The following is a 20644-nucleotide window of genomic DNA, read 5'->3' on the forward strand; positions in this document are numbered from 1 at the left end:
TTCATCAGTTTCAATTGGAGGTTGTCAAAATTAAACCAGTAAATAGATTAAAATTGTTGGAAGTTCTGACATTGTATTTAATAAATTAATGTCTCTTCAACTGCAATTTTTAAATTGTGCACACATAACAAACCAATAAGCCAGTAGACACAAATTACTATTTCAAAGAGAAAACAGGAATAAAATTAAACTTGGTACCATCTAGGCAATCAAATCACCACCCCTATTTCTATACAGTTTTTTGCAGAAATATCATAATAATTCAAAATGCCCAGTAAGTATTAGGGGTGTTTGCATTTTCAGGTAGACAGCTCCACTATCATGCAGTTTGGTAAAGAATAAATGAGCCTCACTTCAGGTTGGTAATATGAACCAGTTACTGACATCAATAAGATGAAGATATTAAGTGCATGTTCGAAAATGTATATTTCAAAACAAGACATCACTGTGAATTAGCTTTATGACAACATGAGTAGTGAGCTAGCCAGTGACGTCACAGGCATCGCATGACTCAAATGGAGCATTTTAGTTGGCTTTCACATTATTTGAATTTCATTTCCAGTTTTATAAAAGAATACTGAAATTCAAGAGGGGAAAAAAGCACATTATGAGCATAAAATGACACAATTAACCATTTAAGATGATGTCCAGAAAACAGAAAATACCCTGATAGGGTTAAGGGCAAAAAGTGAAACAAATGTTTGGCAGGAAACATGCAGAAAGTGCACCATAAAAAGCATGGGAAAAGTGTAGCAACTAAAAATGAAAATGGTGAAGGAAAGGTTGGTACTAGTTTTGGTGAACTATTAAATTGATAGGATAAGAACATTTGACAAAATACAAAAGCCCCAGTTGCTAGCCTTGCTCAGAAGTTCATATAATGAAAGAGTACACAAGACAGCACATGCCAAATTTCATCAATTGAAAGTGAAGCTATTTTAACACAAATGACAGGTTCAAATATACAAAATATGTTTGGATATGCTTATTAGAGGAGTTCACTTTTAAAACTTTTTTATGTTGTTGGGCAAGTGACCACTAAAGAAAGTGCCTTTACAAGCAAAATAAAATATTTAGTTCAAAATTAAGTTATAGACACCGGATCTGAAAGTACACAAGTGTATCTGTCAGCTAATGTGAGAGGTAGTTAACATGTCTCAGATTCACAACTGACATTCAACATCATCAAAACATGCACAAAATGTCAAATTGCAGCTATGAAATCCTGAACCTAAAAAAAAGTTTAAAGTGAGGGAGGGAGTGTATAAATTAAAAAGCAATCAAAGGGGAGAACAATAGCATGTGCAGATCAGGACTTCACACAGAGGTGCACACGTTCCTTGGTGATATGGTTTTTGGGACTAGCAGAAAATTATAACAAAAGCCACAGCATATTTTTTTGTTTTAGTGCAAGACACATTGTCGGGAGCAGTTTTTAAATTTATATAGTCAGCTGCTTACAAAAGCAAATATTTTGAACACTTAAATGGTACCAATAGTGAGAACAAACTGTTGACGATAGTGCCACCAGTTAAGTATTGTGTGACAATGTCGAGATCAAGGGCCACTGTATGAGGACAGTGTATACTGAAAAAGACAAAATCAGTTCTTGAGCATAACTCAAAAAATATAAATTGTGCATCAATGGCAATCAACATTTCTCAGCAATTTTTGTGGTCTACAAGTCTTCCAGCAGATGAAGCTCAAATACATAACTGTAAAAAATTCTGAGAATGTTGCCACAGCATTAATGACTTTTTTGTAATGTAATGATGCAGATCTGTTACGGACACCTACTGATTTTGTGGAACACGAACTAGTAAATGAATTAGCAATTCTATTGCATTCATATGAAGAATGATTCACCATTGTTGTGTGGTTGATTCAGTTAATTTTTATATAATAAACTTGTTAAACAATGAATTACCATTCACATAATATTGCAACTGTGAAAGTATCTTCTCAATTTTATTTTAGGAATTCATGGAGAAGACAAACAACATTCCCAACCAATCGTCATGGGGTGGAACACAGAGCATTATGTGAATAATACATTAAACGTTTCTACATACACAGAAAAATGACAAGAACTTAACACTTTAATGCTCTTGCAAAACAAATATTAAGGTGTTTAGACAGATCCAAGCATCCATAAAAGAATACTGGTGTCCCATTTGTACACTGAAGTAATTTTAAAGACGTTTTAAACTGCCAAATGTAATGCAATTTAATAATAGCCTGGCTACTTAATGAGTAATCAGAAGCAAATAACAAAGGAATGCTAATTTTTTATCAAGTCAGAAGTACATTGAGATTTACAACGTAGAACTTTTACCACAACACCCAAAACAAAGTACTTATATGTTGAAAAAATTGCAAAAGAAGCAGTATTAATACACATTAAGACCAAGAAACAATAGTTGTTTGTTGTAAAAATTTGCATTAGAATATCAGACAAAGGTACCCTTGCAAACAACATAAAACTGGAAATAAATTGGAGAACTATCTACACAACCTTCAAATATATGCACCACTATCACATCAAGACCTGTCACAGATTTGTTTGAGTTTTAGAGGTTTCTCACAGAAATGTTTTAAAAAAACTTCAGCTGGCAGATCCTACAAGAAACACCCGTTATTTTATCTATATCTACTAATAAAGTTTCAGAAACTAGTTCAGTGAATAACTGAGAAATATCTTTCAGCCTCTTTTATTCCACTCCCATAAGAGCAGTGCAGGTAATACTGGAGAATAATACATTGACCAGTGATTTATCTAGAGTTGTTCTTATCCCATATCATTTATAGATAGAATAGAAAGTAAATTTACGATATGGTGCATTAAGAAGTATGCTCGTCTTCATACTTGTAGTGGTTGTGGAATATCAGTGTAGGCAAAGAAAGAAAATTATTTAGGAATCAATGGAGAAACTACACAGTTATAAAACTAAAAATAATAATATGCAGCTGTAATATACTACCATGACATAAAATAAATGACACACCGCATGCTCTTGTGCTCTGAAAGGAGGCAGAAATGTTGGAGCTGCTGAGCAGCCTCACAGCAAAACACATACAGATGTTTTGAACTTTGAAAGGAATGAATGCATATTTGTGCACACTGAAATGAAATGAGCGCTACTTTGAAGAAGATCCCACCAGTTTAGCATATTTGGTAATTATACAAAGTTGCAACATCAGTTTAGCTTCTTGCATGTTGGGTCCTGAACTTAATATTTCTAAGGTAAGGATTTTGTCTACTGCTCTGAGTTTCCCGATTTTGTGATTTTGACTGAACTTGTCACAATGCAAGAAGAGTTAAAAAACAGTTGGGCAACAGTACATCACAGGGAACAGTTCCTTAGTAATGCAAGCAGACTTTATCCTTCTATGTTCAGGCAGTACTTAATATTTGTATAATAATATACAAAAAGAGAACAGATTATACCAGTTGATACATTCAGCCAAGTTTAAATGTACTACTGCTCAAATTCCTATACATACAATATATTAACTTCAGCAATTTCCACTGATAAGAACTAATGAAAAGGATAGAAGATGGGTAAAGCAAGAGGCACAGAAAATGGCTGAAAAGATATTCCAGGTAATTATAAAAAAGGTTCATTTGGTCAGATCCTAATGAAAAACAAAGATTTGCAAAAACTGAAAAAAAGAAAAAAGGTAGAAGAAATGTTTTAGCTACTCAAAATACTCAGTAAGCACAAATAAAAAGGAAGTTATAGTAGGAAAATGTACTAAAAACGTTACATGAAAGCCAAGATTTCATTTCTCATACTCTTACTTTGTCTGTTCTTTTGCTCTGTGATACTCTTATTAGATTCGTATCTTATTTATGAATTTTTTCCAGTCACCTTCATTGTTTACTTCTCAGCACATATCATCAGTCATAGCTGCTAATCATCTAGTCTACTACCTTTAGCATGTTAGCAATCAGGGTGTACTACCTCACTGTTCCTAGTGGTTATCCTGTGTCTGTTATCTTTACATAAAATCCTGAACAATTTCTACTACTCTCTTTTACATGTGTCATCTTTATTTGCCTCTCTTCGCCTCTCTCTGTACATAAGAATAAGTTCATTTATAGTACTTGGGCCCAATCCTGATGTGACAACTACAGCACATGGTTAAAGCAGGACTTGGCGTAGAGTCATGAGCATCTATTGAATATGGAATGCTGACAGGAATGTCTAATGGCAGCATGTGACATGAGACAAGACCATACAAGAATCTTAACATTGAAACTTTGCACAGATCTCGCATGCTATAAAATTTAACAGTGTATGTTACACACGAGTTGAGGTATTACAAAAACAACCTGATTCACAACTACATGAAATACTGAAATTACCTGGGATATTTGTGCACTGAAAATTTCATGCTAAATCAACACTGATATCACAGAAAACAATAGAATTATCTGAGAGACATGATACAGAGCTCTGTTGCAAATACATGATGGATAATGCAAGAACACACAATGCATTATGATAACAATAAAGTTATGTTACTGATCCGAGGAGATCGTCAATGGGATTTTCCCAAAATCAGAAAGATCGCCATTATACTGCAGTACTATACGATGAAGTCAGTGTGTCATTAATGAAATTTCATCATTTTAAAAAATGAAAGGTAAGTTCATTTGGAGCTACATGTAGAATAATTGAAGCTGCACTGATGTATATACACACAACGAGGTGACTGAAGTCATGGGATACCTCCTAATATCGTGTGGGGCCTCCTCCTGCCTGGTGTAGTGCAGCAGCTATATGTGGCGTGGACTCAGCAAGTCATTGGGACATCTCTGCATAAATATTGAGCCATGCTGCCTTTATAGCCGTCCATAATTGTGAGGAAGTGTTGCCAGTGCAAGATTTTGTGCACAAACTGACCTCTCAATTATGCCCCATAAATATTTGATGGTACTCATGTAGGGCAATTTGGGTGGCCAAACCATCCACCTGAACTATTCAGAATGTTCTTCAAACCAATTGTGAAAAATTGTGGCCTGATGATTTGTTACATTATCATCCATAAAAATTCCATCTCAGTTTGGGAACATGAAGTACATGGATGGCTGCAGATGGTCTCCAAGTAGTTCAGTTGGACCAGAGGACCAGTCCATTTCATGTAAACACAGCCCATGCCATTACGGAGCCACCACCAGCTTGCACAGGGCCTCATTGTTTACTTGGGTCAATGGCTTCATAAGGTCTGTGCCACTCATAAACCCTACCATCAGCTCTTACCAACTGAAATCAGGACTCATCTGACCAGACCACATGCCTTTTGTCACCATAGTGTACAGTGAAATGAAGACTTCATGTAACATGATAAATTTTCCTACTATAATAAATGGCAAATTGGGATGAATAACAGTCTGTCAACATTAAATAAACAGGAAGTAAATACTTGCTATCAGATATAGATTTTACTAACATGAACTGTAAAACTTATAAATGAAGCTGTCTTCAATGGAAAATGAAGGAAAACAGGAATCCCCCCCCCCCCTTTTCATGTGACTTTAGATCCCCTTGAAAGTCTTATTAGAAATGACAAAGAAGAAATGTAAAAGTGACAGGGGCAGCTACAGAAAAGGAAAGTCAGCTATACACAAGACTACACAATCCACTGATGATAAATAGTAACTCATAGTACCAACTGGAATGAAATGTGATAATGTGGACAATTATGCAAATTATAGGGACTAAAATTACAGCAAAATTAACATTTTAGTAGTTCGAGGTAAAATGGAAAAACTAAAACATTATTATTTGTATCAATTTAAGAAAACATCTAGGGTATGTGTCAAAATATTGTTCAAAAATGCAATCTAAAACCCATCTTGCTGCTCAGATATGTTTGATCTATCTATCACATCAGGAAAATCTGAAACATCAGGTAAACAGATCAATCATAAAAAAAATTATAAACTTACAAACAAATCTAGTATCTGGGGAATTAATAAATATTAATAATTAAGACTGAAGTGTAAAAAGCTATAGGTAAGAGTACTTGAACACAGAAATTACAACAAACTTGTGGTTGTGTGCAAAGAAGTGGCTTTTTAAAGGATGAACATCTTTTTATTTTCCTCCTCAATTCAGTTATATTTGTCTTGTATTACTCAGATGCTAGTTAATATTTCATTTGCTATCAGCTAAACAAAAGGGTAAATGGGAACTTCATGCAATGGGAAACAATATTTGATAAAAATATTATGGATAAGACACAAGAACAACAACAGGAAATGGGTCATCTCATGAATACAACAAGCTAAAAAATGCAATACACATTAAAGTGTTCTGCTTCACCACTATAGACGAACAATTATATTTTCACACAATTCTCTTCATTTCAGAGATTTAATTGTATGATCTTAGTGGTAGGGAGCAGTGAGAGGCTCATTGTCCTAGTGGAATTCACAAAAAACATTGCAGGCCATGCCAGGAGACTGTTACTTCTTTTGTGATTGTGATAAAAGTTGCAGAAACTGTGACCTGAAAAGTGAAGAAAACTGCTGCAGCAAGGGGAACACTGTGCATTTCCTATGTGAAGGTAATAGAGGGTGTACACACCAATTGGCAAAAAAGAGTATGTCCACTGCTACTTTATAACATAGGAGACATCAAATTTCCACCAGTACCATTTCAAGAGAAATAAATTATGTAGGACTAGATGCTTCTAGCTTGTCTTATGTGTGCTAAAGATCTACACCCACTGCCTTGTCAGACTGCAGTGAACATTGTGTCTGGAAATTATGACATTGGATCAGGATGATCATCTCAAATGAATCCGAATTCATTGTAAAATGTAATTTTGGATATCAGTCTTTATGTAGATAATGGGGAATGCATTTGCATGTCAGAAACATAGTGAAATGTGACAACTACAGTGGACATGGATTGATGGCCTAGGTGATGATCATGATAAATTCATGATCATTACCACAGCCTTCCCAGGCAACACAGTTGGTCTTGAAGAAATGCTATTGTAAAGAGATAGTGGGGAGATGTACTGCATTTATCCAACAGTGAACAGTATTCTCACTTAAATTTCAAGTTACAAGACAATGCATCCCCAGGGAACTTTCTGAACTTCTGTGACATTAGTCAAAGGAAATCATTGAGTAATTCTCATATTTATATACACTTGTTACTATTTCTCTTGCTTTGTCCTTTTACAGATCACCACCTACCCCTCACTGCCACAACCAAATTTACACTATTAGCCACTGATTTGTACCACAGGGTAACACCATTTCCATCCATAATTGAATCCTGGTCAGGTACACAGTTCTGGCTTGTCACACACAGCCATTGCAGGAAATGCTGTATTAAGAGTAAAATAATTAGTTGTCAACTCATTTCATTTGGAGTAATAATTCTGCTACTTTTATTTATAAAAATGATGGAAAAGTTGCCTGACAATCAAACTTATAAAATCTCAAATTTTTTAAACTAACAGACTCCAACTGGAAATTATTTCCTTCCAATTCTAAAAGTCATGTAACAAATGTAGTTCACATTATATTTACAATCTGAACTCTTTTACTGAGTGGTGTGGAGCAGTGGTAACCTACCGGACTTGCATTCAAGAGCACAGTAGTTCTAGTCCTCATACAGCCATCCTGAGACAGACTTCCTGTGGTTTCCTATATAGCTTAAGGTAAATGTCAAGATGGTTCCTTTGAAAAGGACATGGCTGATTTCCTTCCCATCCATAGCAAGTGCTTCATCTCAAATGTCCTCATCATGCAGATATGTTAAGCCCCAAACTTTATCATTTCCTTGCCCCTGGAAAATATATTCATTCATTGCATAATGACACACTATGTGATCAAAAGTATCCGGACGCCTGGCTGAAAATTACCGACAAGTTCGTGGCGCCCTCCATCGGTAATGCTGGAATTCAATATGGTGTTGGCCCACCCTTAGCCTTTATCACAGCTTCCACTCTCACAGGCATACATTCAGTCAGGTGCTGGAATGTTTCTTGGGGAATGGCAGCCCATTCTTTACAGAGTGCAGCACTGAGGAGAGGTATCAATCTCAGTTGGTGAGGCCTGGCACGAAGTCAGCGTTCCAAAATATCCCAAAGGTGTTCTATATGATTCAGGTCAGGACTGTGCAGGCCAGTCCATTACAGGGATGTTATTGTCATGTAACCACTCCACCACAGGCCATGCATTATGAACAGGTGCTCGATCATGTTGAAAGATGCAATCGCCATCCCCAAATTGCTCTTCAACAGTGGGAAGCAAGAAGGTGCTTAAAACATCAAAAGGCCTGTGCTGTGATAATGCCATGCAAAACAACAAGGGGTGCAAGCCCTCTCCACGAAAAACATGACTACACCATAACACCACTGGCTCCGAATTTTACAGTTGGCACTACACACGCTGACAGATGACATTCACCAGGCATTCGCCATACCCACACCCTGCCATCGGATCGCCACATTGTGTACCGTGATTCGTCACTCCACACAACTTTTTTACACTGTTCAATCATCCAATGTTTATGGTCCTTATACCAAGTGAGGTGTCGTTTGGCATGTATCAGCATGATGTGTGGCATATGAACAACTGCTCGACCATGAAATCCAAGTTCTCTCACCTCCCACTTAACTGTCATAGTACTTGCAGTGGACCCTGATGCAGTTTGGAATTCCTGTGTGATGGTCTGGATAGATGTCTGCCTATTATACATTACAACATTCCTCAACTGTCAGCAGTCTCTGTCAGTCAACAGACGAGGTTGGCCTGTAAGCTTTTGGTGCTGTACATGTCGCTTCACGTTCCCACTTCACTATCACATTGGAAACAGAGGACCTAGTGATGTTTAGGAGTGTGGAAATGTCACGTACAGACGTATGACACAAGTGACACCCAATCACTTGACCATGGTCGAAGTCCGTGAGTTCCATGGAGCACCCCATTCTGCTCTCTCATGATGTCTAATGACTACTGAGGCCGGTGATATGGAGTACATGGCAGTAAGTGGCAGCAAAATGTACCTAATATGAAAAACATGTGTTATTTGGGGTGGCCGCATACTTTGTTCACATACTGCATGTCTATTTCTAAAGAATGTTTTCTTAATGTTGTTTGAATCTATATACTATTTTTGCCTTTTCTGAATTTGTAAAAGGTGTTAGAATACCAAGTCAAATTCATAGTCGATAATGCACATTCCCTTTTTTCCTTACCTTTAATTCATAGCCTCCATTTTTCAATTTACTTGTTGATCTTTTAATCTCTCACAACATTCAGTATATTTTCTCCATATATTTTATGAAGACAATAATGGAACGAATTAGGTTACAACATTAGCAAGTTGTGTGTGCAAAAGTCTAGTCATTGTCACTATTGTTCCTTAATAAGATCAAGGTGTTCTTAGTGATTCTGTATCTCCTTCTCCAATTGTGTTATTCCAGTTACGAAGAAGAAATTATGCTTGGAATCATCAGTGTTATTCAACTGCATATATCTACTGAAAATGTAAAATAGGGAGAGTGAAATTACAAGGCCAGAAAGAAGTAATGCCGCACTTCACAAATGATGCAACTGGGTTTTATATTCAGGTGCAGAATGTGTCAAGGAGAAACAATTTTAGCAATAATACATTTGAAATTTAACTTTAGTAATAAAGCAGGAATTACATCCACTGTCAGTAATATTGAAGAACTAGCATAGACTGTATGTGGTAATGCAACACTAACAATCAGTTGGAAACCAAGATAAAAGCTATGCACACACAACTTTAAAATCAATAGCAGAATAATTCAGGGACATCAACTGTCATTCAAAAGAGGAAAATACGGAATTTTCACTTTGCAGAGTAAATATATGCACGTAGCAAAATATAAATAATTGAGGAACAGTGAAAAGATATACTGAACAGTTTTGATATGTGGCATTATCAGGAATTTCACAGCTATTAAAACTAGACAAAATTAGCAATGAAGAAATACTGTGGCCAACATGATGTGAAGCTGAGGCCATGAAAAGAAAGAAAGTTATAATTGCCAACAAGCTCATCAGAGATGGAAGATTAGTTTAGTTACATAACAATAAGAAAGGAAATCAGCTATGACCTTTTCATACACATTATCCTTGCATTAACATGTCTGTGTATGAATCCAGCACTGATGGGGAAAGTAGAGCAATTTCATTGTACTTTTACTTGTTTTGTTCATGTGGTTTTACAAAGTGTGCATGATATCCCATGTTGTATTAAAATTAATGTTGTATTAAAATTAATGTATGTATCACGATCATGCAAATATAATCCTGATAAGTTGCTCCTTGACATTCAGCATCTAATATATTCAGTAGTGAATACTGACTCATAGTTGTATAGACAATTGGCACATTAAAATGTAAACAAGTAGTAGCAATTCAAAAATCTTACAAATGCAACAGAAAGGCACTTTTCATTGTCATCAGATCAGCATACAGATCACAAAGAATCTACTAATTAAATATTGTAATGGACAGCAGATCCCAAAAATTACATTAGTGACAAACTCCACTATCAATGTTTCAGTTCAAATCCTTTTCAAATCTATTGTGTTAAAGCTTTCCTCAAAATAAAACACAAATACTTTACTGTAACATTCTACTGTAGATCCTTGGATTGGTAGTGTGTATCTTATCTACAGCCTCCAAATGAGAAGCAAACCTAAATAAATAAGTCAAATACAATCAGAATCAAAAGCCCTTGGTTCAAACAGCAAGTGGAGGATTTCAAATGTTCTTCACATTTTGCATTACAAAACCACAGAAGTACTGTTCCCTCCACCCCAGGGCATAGTAGAAATATGACCTAAGCAGGAAAATTTCCTCAAGGAACTCTAACACAAACATTGTATAAGGATTATGGTAATGGTCATAAATAATTACTAAAATCATAAAGACACCATTATCCCAATTAGGAACTTCATTGCACCATATGATCTACCTGATTTAAAGACCGAAGTTTCTTTTGTATAAAGAAAAGATTAATTTATTATTAGGATCTGTTGTTTTGCTGATAGTGAGACTAACACACGTAAGTCACAGGTCTCTCAAGAGTTGTGTTGCATGACTTTGAATAAGTATAGATCGTGGGAAATATTAATCAAGATGAAAAGTATCAAACTCTAATCAATCTCAGTTATGAAACGGTTATTTTACCTGTACATCATCTAAACTGACAAGAAACAAGATGGAAATGCAATCTACTACTGCACATCTTAAACATTTCAAAACTGTTCAGTTAATTCTATTACTAGCATATATTTTGCCTCCCATACATTAAACTTATACAATGAACACAAAATTTACAATTTTGTTTCATTTACTTGCTTATTTATAATTACTTACAGAGAACAACATAAAGAAAGATGCAGATTATTAATGCTGATTACACACAACAAAACTGAAATGTAGCAGCAGTTTCTTTTAAAATGCATGCCATAAATCAATGGCAGAAGAAAAAAACTGAATATATAAATAGCAACTGATATGCACTGAACAACGTCCATGCAAATAAAGCTGAATTGACACCTATAAATTAGTAATAATAAACTATTCAGTTCATGAAAAAAGTAAAAATCACATCCCTCTTTTACATATTGTTGGATTGCCTCCAGTTATTAATTTCTATCAGGACAAACTCTACATTATAAAAGATTAATTTCTTGCATGGGGGTGGGGGTGAGGGTGGGGGTGGGGGTGCAGATGGGGGTGGGGGGTGCAGGTGGTGGTGGTGGTGGTGGTGGTGGTGGTGGTGGTGGGGGGGTGCTGTGAAGATTCAGGTATATATGTAATTAACAAATTGAATAACTTCTTTCTTTGGTACCTGAATCAACATACTGTCTAGTCTTGCATGAATCTTGCACAAGTCGAGAAAAACTTCTTTGTTCTCAGAGGTTAAAAACCCTTAACACAGTTTTTAAAAATTTTCAAAACCATTCTGTCATTGAACAGTAAAACAATTAGCTTCTGGAAATTCATGTAACGGATTTATTTTGCAGTGAAGCCACAAAAAGAGGACACTGTATAGAATGAGGCTGAAACTGTGAATGGTATGTTCTAAACAAAACAAAAATCAACTTGATAATATTTACAGCTATTTTATTTGTATATTCTACTAAGGAGAGAATAATTAAGTATTTAATCTAAGATAAACTTACAGAGCCCTCTTTTAGTACTAGATGATAATCTTTATTTCTGTACCTTCATGCCTTGTAGCCATAACTACTACAGCAGGCTTAGCTAAGTTGCCACTATCACATCTCAATGACTTAAAATTTCAGTGTTTTATGTACAACAAAAAATGCAAGAATAGCAAACATACAATCAAAATAATTCATACTGACACATAAAGCTCTGTATAACACTACACTGAAACAGATATAATACATGCATAAACAACTATGATAATGAACTAATGAATACTCTCTCTCTCTCTCTCTCTCTCTCTCTCTCTCTCTCTAAAATTCTAACAAAAAGCTAAAACATAACAGCCTGCTATTTGCAAACACACTGAGAAACAACAGAAATAATTTGTAACAACCATCATAAAAATCTAAATGCCAATGTGAGTCAGCATTGTGAAGCAAAACCATTTTCAATCTAAAAACAATATAACGATTTATTTTTCATTTCTGAAAATGTATGATTTTAGTTGGTCATGACCTACAAAAGTATTAAGGAAGATAGCTGCCAAACAGACTTTCACATAATGTTTTTAAAACAATAGTCAGTAAATTTCCTTATATTGTACTCATGTCTTCAATCAACCATTCAATTTAAATAGTACTGAGCAAAGCTATTTAGCAAATGAGGAATCACAAGAACTCATTTCCAGTGCACAGAAATTTGGAAACTTGATAGAAATTGGTGATTGTTATGATCTGTTTGGTTACATATTTATTAACACCAAACACTGCACGACAGGGAATCTGCAATTAACTGTATGCTGAGTGGAAGACAAACATTATTGGTTTAATTCCACACTCTTCTATCAATAATATTATTTCACATAGCAAGACAGCAAAAGTAGCCAAATTCTTATGTTAGCAGTAACTCTGTTTTATCACAGTAAACATGTCACTGTAAAAAGTATTATCCAACCTATACTATAAAATGGAAGTACTTCAAGCGCTGCCATTAATTTTTCTTGTGGGCTGGTATGGTATGAAATTATTTCCAAAACGAAAATGTAGTAAATGTGTATAACTCTGAACTACTGTCTAATTTATATATAAAAAGAAGAATGTCCACCAATAACAATGTATGACAACTGGAAGATAAGAGCCGCATCAATGCTGACTCACACAAACAGCAACAATCCTACATTGATGTAATGGAACACAGTCTACAGAAAGACTCTTCACAGTATGCATCAGTGTGAATGAAGAAATGCAACTTAATACACAATTTTTCTGTTCTCCTCAGTATGTTCAACAGCAAAAACATGACAAAAGCAACAAGCATATGAACAACTATCAGTGAAGAAGACAAACAATGACTCTGAGCTTAACATACTTGTGTGACTACTGAGGACGTATTGTGAGGCACTCTTGATGACCGCTCAGCTTAGCTCTTCCTTGATAGCTATGCCTTCAATCGCACGCCACTCCAAAATTCAAAATTACAGTTCTTTTTTTACTCAAAAACATTTTCACAAAGTTGAAGAAAATGCTATAAAAATAAATTTTCTGCTACATTATTTGATACTTATTAATTTATTCGTATACTGATTTATTGCTGTGTGGTGGATCTCAATAACTTCTCAGTTCTATGCTCCACAAAACTAAGGCGCATAGTAGAACACACGTCTGATCTCAACACCGGCTTCTAAACAGCAAGTTTCTTTTCCAATAACATTCTCATGAATAAAACAATTCATCCCATATTTCCAGTACTGTACATACTCTTGAGGTCTTTACTCTGGGATAAAATTGAACCTTGCCTATGCAGAAACGGTACTTAAATGTTTTATGAGTATGTGCTGTTCTTCTTCTTAACATCCATATCTCACTGAGATTGTATGTGTCACTAATATCTTGTCCTACAATGAATATTCACATGAGCCTCACACACAAAAACAGGGAACGAAGAAAATTAGACTAAGAAATTTTGTTCTTAAAACACTTCACTATATTTTCTTAAGAAAACTCTGATCGAGAATTAGCATTAGAACCAACACACGCACGCACACACGCCTACACAAATCCAGCGAAGGCCTGGGTGGTTGTGGCTGTTGTGGTGGGTGTGCTTTCCATCTTGTTCTCGACAGTTCATTGGTGTACCTATACCAAACCAAATGAATTCTCAGTCAAAGTTTTGGATGTATAGTCACAAAAGATTAAATCTTAAAAGAATTTTCATGTCCTTTTCAAACAAGCCACTGACCCTTTGCGCTAACATCTGTTTAGTAAACTCTCTTAAACATCAGTTTGGAAATTTTTTTGCATCACTCATGAATATTTGCTGAGTGTTACCAGTCCCACTGGGATCTTATGTGATCATATCCAGTATGAGAAAATTTTACAATGCTCATGTGAATGGTGTTTTTATACAAATGATTGGAAAATTCTGATTTAGAAATGTGGTCTTACGGTATTAAAATCAAAGAAAGCAGAACAGCACAATACTCCTCATGTCTTAACGTAGTGAATATTATGTGCACTACAGTGAACTAGCATGTGTAACTGGTAAAAGCATGTAGAAAACCAAATACAGATATCAGTATTCAGATGACTGGTAACCGCGAACAAATGAGCGCAAAGGGTAAACTGAAATCAAGAAATCACAATATAGAGCAACACCACCAAACACCATCACCACCCAACATCACAAACAGGCAGTTAATTCACAAGAACAACTAACAGTAACCATGCAACAACTACAGAGTTTGAAGTCCACATAATAACTATAGGTGAAATATTACAATGACCATTAATTAGTAATGCAGAGAATACACATTTATGATGGTATACAGAGATGAATTTACAGTGATGCTTAAATAATTTCTTTGCCACAAAAAGCTAAAGCTCTCTCACAAAAAGGTTGGCCCTTAACTGCTGCCACATATCAAACAATATAATTTACCACCAGATTTAAATGTTTATAGAAACAGAGTGCACATGCTTACAAAGTGGTCAAAGTTCTACTATAAATATCACTCTTGAAATGTTGTGAAATGTGTCTGTTGAGGAAATGAAATAACAGAGATGGGAGACATCTCTCTATTATTTTTTCAAATGTTGGGAAAGATGAAGTTTATGCTTACTGTGGCAACTAACTTGAGTAGTTTAGCAACTTTGCTCCAGACTTTTCACCATACAGTACTAACTCCATTTATCCCAAAGTAAATCCAGCATTTTAGCACTGGATAATGTCCCTCCTTCAAGTACATTACATTACATTAATACTTCTTCCACAGATCATGAATACAACATTTCGTAATGATGTGGAATGTGTCAGTTTAACATAACTTTTCTTTACACAATATAATTTTTTTTTCAGTTGTCATTCAGAAATTCTTTAAATTTATTTTTAAATGTAGATTGGATATCTGTCAGACTTTTAATGCTATTTGGCAAATAACCAAAGATTTTTGTGGCAACATAATTCACCCCTTTTTGTGCCAAAGTCAGATTTAACCCAGAATGGTGAAGACCATTGTTACTTCTAGCGTTGTAGCTATGCCCTTCACAATTATTTTTGAAGTGGAATGGGTTATTAAAAACAAATTTCATAAGTGAATTTATGTATTGTGAAGCTACTGTGAATATCCTTCAACAAATGTCTGCAAGGTGATCTTCGGTGGGCTCCAGCTATTATCCTGATTACACGCTTTTTTGCAATGAATACTTTTCCTCTTAATGATGAATTACCCCAAAATATGATGCCATATGAAAGCATCAAATGAAAATAGGTATAGTAGGTTATATTACTGATATTTTTATCACCAAAATTTGCAATAACCCTAATAGCTTAAGTAGCTGAAACTAACTGTTTTAGCAGATCATCAATCTGTTCCTTCCAATTGAATTTCTCATCAATACACACACACCCCAGATGTTCATGTTCAAAGTCTGTATTTATCAATGGTGTTATGCCATTTACTGTACAGAATTGTATGTACTGTGTTTTCTCAAAATTTAGTGAGAATCCATTTGCAGAGAACTACTTAACAATTTTCTGAAAGACATTTTTTTACAATTTCCTCAGCTGATTCTTGTTTGTTGGATGTGATTACTATACTTGTATCATCAACAAAAAGAACTAGCTTTGCATCTTCATGAACATAGATTGGCAAGTCACTAATATATATTAAGAACAATAAAGGACCCAAGATTGAACTCTGTGGCACACCATTCTTGATATCTTCCCAGTTGCAGGACTCCAGTGTTTTTTGCAGACTAACTGTGCTGTTAATTTCAACCGTTTGCATTCTTCCAGTTAAACATGAATTACACCATTTGTGCACTGTCCCATTCATACCACATATACTTAAGCTTATCTAGAAGAATTTCATGATTCACACAGTCAAAAGCCTTTGAAAGTTCACAAAAAATCCTAGTGGGTGATGTTCATTTATTCAGAGCATTTAATATTTGATCAGTGAAAGCATATAGAGCATTTTCTGCTGAAAATGCCTTCCTGAAAACCAAACTGGCATTTTGTTAGTACTTCATTTTTACAAATATGTGAAGCTAATCTTTAATACATTACTTTTTCAAGAATTTTGGATAAAGCTGTTGGAAGTGAGATTGGATGGTAGTTGTTAGCATCACTCCTATCCCCCTTTGTATGCAATGTTTTAATAATAGCATTTTTCGGTCTATCTGGAAAAATGCTCTCTTTCAGTGAGCTATTACATATGTGGCTGGGAATCCTACTTATCTGTTGGGAACAAGCTTTTAGTACTCCTTGGGAAACGCCATCAGTTCCATGCAAGCTTTTACTGTTGGGTGAATTTATTATTTTCCTAATTTCAGTATGAGAGGTTGGCTGAATTTCAGTTTTATCAAATTGCATAGGTATTGCCTCATCCATATATTGCCTTGAATTTTTTAATGAATAGCTGTATCATATTTCTTCTAAAACACTTAAAAATGATTATTAATAATGCTTTCTACTTCTGACTTTTTGTTAACAAAAGTTTTGATTGAGTTTGATGGAAATACAGTCTTCTCGTGCTTTCAGTTTGCCTTGTTTCCCTTTTAACAACATTCCAAATTGTTTTAATTTTATAATCAGAGGTGCTAATCTCAGACATAATGCACATACTTCTGGACTTTCCCCAGTCTAACTGTTACAAGCTTTCCCTAAAATTTGCAGTTGTTAAATCATTGACTGAAAGCACTATTTTGGAGGACTATTTTGCATTACTGTGTGGAGCTATATCATATGCCTTAACTAGCTGTGCATCATGTTCAGACAGACCATTCTTAACAGGAGAAGTTTTTATTTGATTGAATTTTTCTTGTCTATAGAAACATTATCTATCACTGTGTTGCTTTCCTGTACCACCAGAGTAGGGAAATCAATAACTGATGTCAAATTGAAAGAACCAAGTAATACTTCAAGGGCAAGCTTCCTATCAGACTCTGTCCAAAAATCTACATTGAAACAATAACTTGCTTCCCTCGGTCTGACATACAGCACAACAAAGAACACAAGTTTTTCAAAAATAGCTGACAATTTCCTAATGGGGACCTATACACAGCTATAATTCTAAAACTACCTTTATTTAGTTTAAGTTCTCACGCACATGCCTCTATCTGTTGCTCTACAAAAAAATTTTTAGTTTCTAAATTTTTCACACTATGATAAATTTTTAACACATATGGCAACTACTCCTCTCTGCACAGTGTATTTACTTACATGTACTGAAAGCTTATGTCCACCTACATTTGCCTTTCCCATATCATTATCAAATAATGCAACAGCCAATGGAAAGGTTAAACACACACACACACACACACACACACACACACACACATACACACACACAAAGTTTGACTGGAAATAGGACAAAATGTCTGAGATCTACATTAAATAAATTTATTTCTGCTTATCTATGAAAATAACATACTATAATTAAACCAAAAGTTGCTTAATGTGAATGCTGTATCCAAATATCAAAATTTAGTAACCTATTATGGCCATTAAATGACTGAAGTTGTTAATGTTAATCACTTTTTTGTATTATAAAATTATCATTTGGCCTGTAACACAGTCTTACCACACTTCCTTGAACAAATGAACTATCTGTCAATATCTCTATCTCTATAGCTCCCAGAATATCTATCCTCTAACCTGCCCTACACACAGCTACAGGTACTACCTCAAAACTTATTCTCAGTGTCCATCTGTCTCATTCCTCCATCTTCTCACTCCACAGAACTTCTATTTCCCTGCCTCACACCCCATCCAAGATCACCACTCACCCCAGTATGCTCAAATACAGCAGCAGAGTGTGTGTGTGTGTGTGTGTGTGTGTGTGTGTGTGTGTGTGTGTGTTACCTCCTCATTTCAGAAGTAGCAGTCTGTTCTCTTACACATATTTTATTCTATACTGGATTTTCAATTGCAGCAAATTCTTAATTGTGTTTATAAATTTTGAATGTGGGCATGGTAGTCTAGTGGACAGATTATTAGTCTTTATTTCCTATTCTTTATACTGTTCTGCTATTTATCTGGAGGTCCCAGCTTCTATCACAATTAGGAGCACAGAATTTTTCTGGTTCTAGCCCCTCTGCATTGGCCCAGGTCCACTCTGCCTGCTACTACATTGAATACTGGGAATCTCTCCCAGGGGTAGAAGGCAGCCAGGATGATGGGCTCACCATCCTCCCCCTCCCAGCACTGCAGCATACGCATGGCTGCACTCTATGTGCAGCCAGGCCAGAAGCCCATTCACAGGCTGAGTGCCACAGATTTCACCTTTAAATTTGGGATGTATTTACAACTTTTCAGTATATCACAAATGATTACAAGTCAGGTTCTATTAAAAATCTGGGTATGAATGTGTTTCTTTTCATTCTTACTCAGCCAATGAATTCAGGTAAAGAAGGTATTTTTCACAGTGTGATTTACTTAAAATGATTTTCCTTTGTTAAGGTCAATGATCAATTGAATGACTCTTGCTATCATGGAGCAGATGTTAGACAGAACTCGTCTACTCTTTTATTTAGTAAATGCTGCAGTGATCAAATGCAGACAGTAACCCTTTGTACCAGACCAGGACTATCTGATTCAGGTTCCTGCTTTTTTGCAAACAGTGTGCACTCTGCAGATCACCACAGACTTCTCTCTACTCCCCCTCAACTATAGAATGTATATGACAAAATGATTTGGATCTATCATTTTTAATAGAAATCATACAGCAAGAAACATTTGTTTATAGACAACATCAGGGTATTCCTGAGATATTATTCATTATGTTTGTACACTGTATCTGCTGTATTTGAAAATTTATAACTGTGTAATCTGTGGATGAACAGAAAAGGCAAGACATTATGCTGGTATGTGGCACTAGTTAGACCATTGACCTCTTATGCTTCATTCTCTTCCTTCTGCATCATAACCAGATGAACTGTTTAACACAGCACTAACAACAAAATAAACTAAACATGCACCTTAGGAGGCCTACTGTCAAAGTCTTACAGCTCTGATATTATGTAAGTTGTCTACATAATTCTGATTATATATTTTGAGACATCACTGTTATCCACTTCTGAGTGTCATTCTTGAATAAATTATTTCATAATGTTCACACTGTAACAGTTTGAGGGAGAAGATTACGCAACAACTAAAGTAATTGTAACTGAGTACAACATGTATCTGTTTTGTCTTATTGGGTCTATTTCAATCACACTGTACCTCATTCAGCCAATTTTTTTTCTGGATGTTACTATATGATTACTTAGGTTTTGATTTGTTTTTATTGATAAAAATCAGTTTTTCTAGGCCTATTCAATTCCATTACAAGAGTCAATATTTTTTTTGCCATACACAAATTCTATTGTTAGATCGCCATCTTTTGTAATATAGTAGTATCCCCATCTAGGCAAAAAGAAGGGGCTTTCTCCATTCAGTGACAGAACAATAGAAAATGTAGAGTCTCTCTCATTTAAAATTCATCATGCATGTTAGAAATAATGTTTGTCAACTGCACTCCACCCACCTACCACACCCCACCCCCACCCGCACCCCCTTCCCATCTGGAGCCTCTATGACAGACACTGCAATTCTGCTATTCAATGAGTGTTATCCTTCACTCTTAAACTATTTACATTCTGCCAGACCTTTCCTTGCTGAATGTAAGTACAGTCAGTTTCAGTAAAAATGTATTCCTGACATTTAAAATGATAATGAAACATTTCACTATGAATGCACATATGAATGCAACACATCAGTCGTATAACCTTCCAAATTTTAATGTGCACTCACAGCTACTGGTATAGCAAACAGAACACCGAAACGTACTTCTTTACCAATGAATAACTGTAGAATTCCTTGCATCAGTATTATGTGCTGCACAAACTTTTCCCAAAGTTTTCCTTTTCTCCCAACTACTGCCAATATGCACAGTCACGATTTATGCCATATATTAAA

General features: G+C 35.4%; 1 protein-coding gene across 4 annotated transcripts in view; it reads right to left on the minus strand.

Moving 5' to 3' along the window:
* LOC124556759 (homeobox protein extradenticle) overlaps positions 1-20644 on the minus strand; it is a 359145-nt gene that overhangs the window by 7856 nt on the left and 330645 nt on the right. Inside the window, exon 9 of one of the 4 annotated variants that reach the window (XR_006968682.1) lies at positions 13556-14322. The exons of 2 other annotated variants lie outside the window; for them this stretch is intronic. Coding sequence is in view for 1 of the 2 variants with exons in the window: in XM_047130761.1 (XP_046986717.1) it covers positions 14311-14322 (12 nt within the window). In the remaining variant the exon portion in view is untranslated. Of the gene's footprint in view, positions 1-12122; positions 14323-20644 lie in introns of those variants that run through there. One more of the 4 variants, XM_047130761.1, reaches the window with a different exon arrangement.

Source organism: Schistocerca americana, chromosome X (assembly GCF_021461395.2).
Source record: "Schistocerca americana isolate TAMUIC-IGC-003095 chromosome X, iqSchAmer2.1, whole genome shotgun sequence".
Classification (NCBI taxonomy): domain Eukaryota; kingdom Metazoa; phylum Arthropoda; class Insecta; order Orthoptera; family Acrididae; genus Schistocerca; species Schistocerca americana.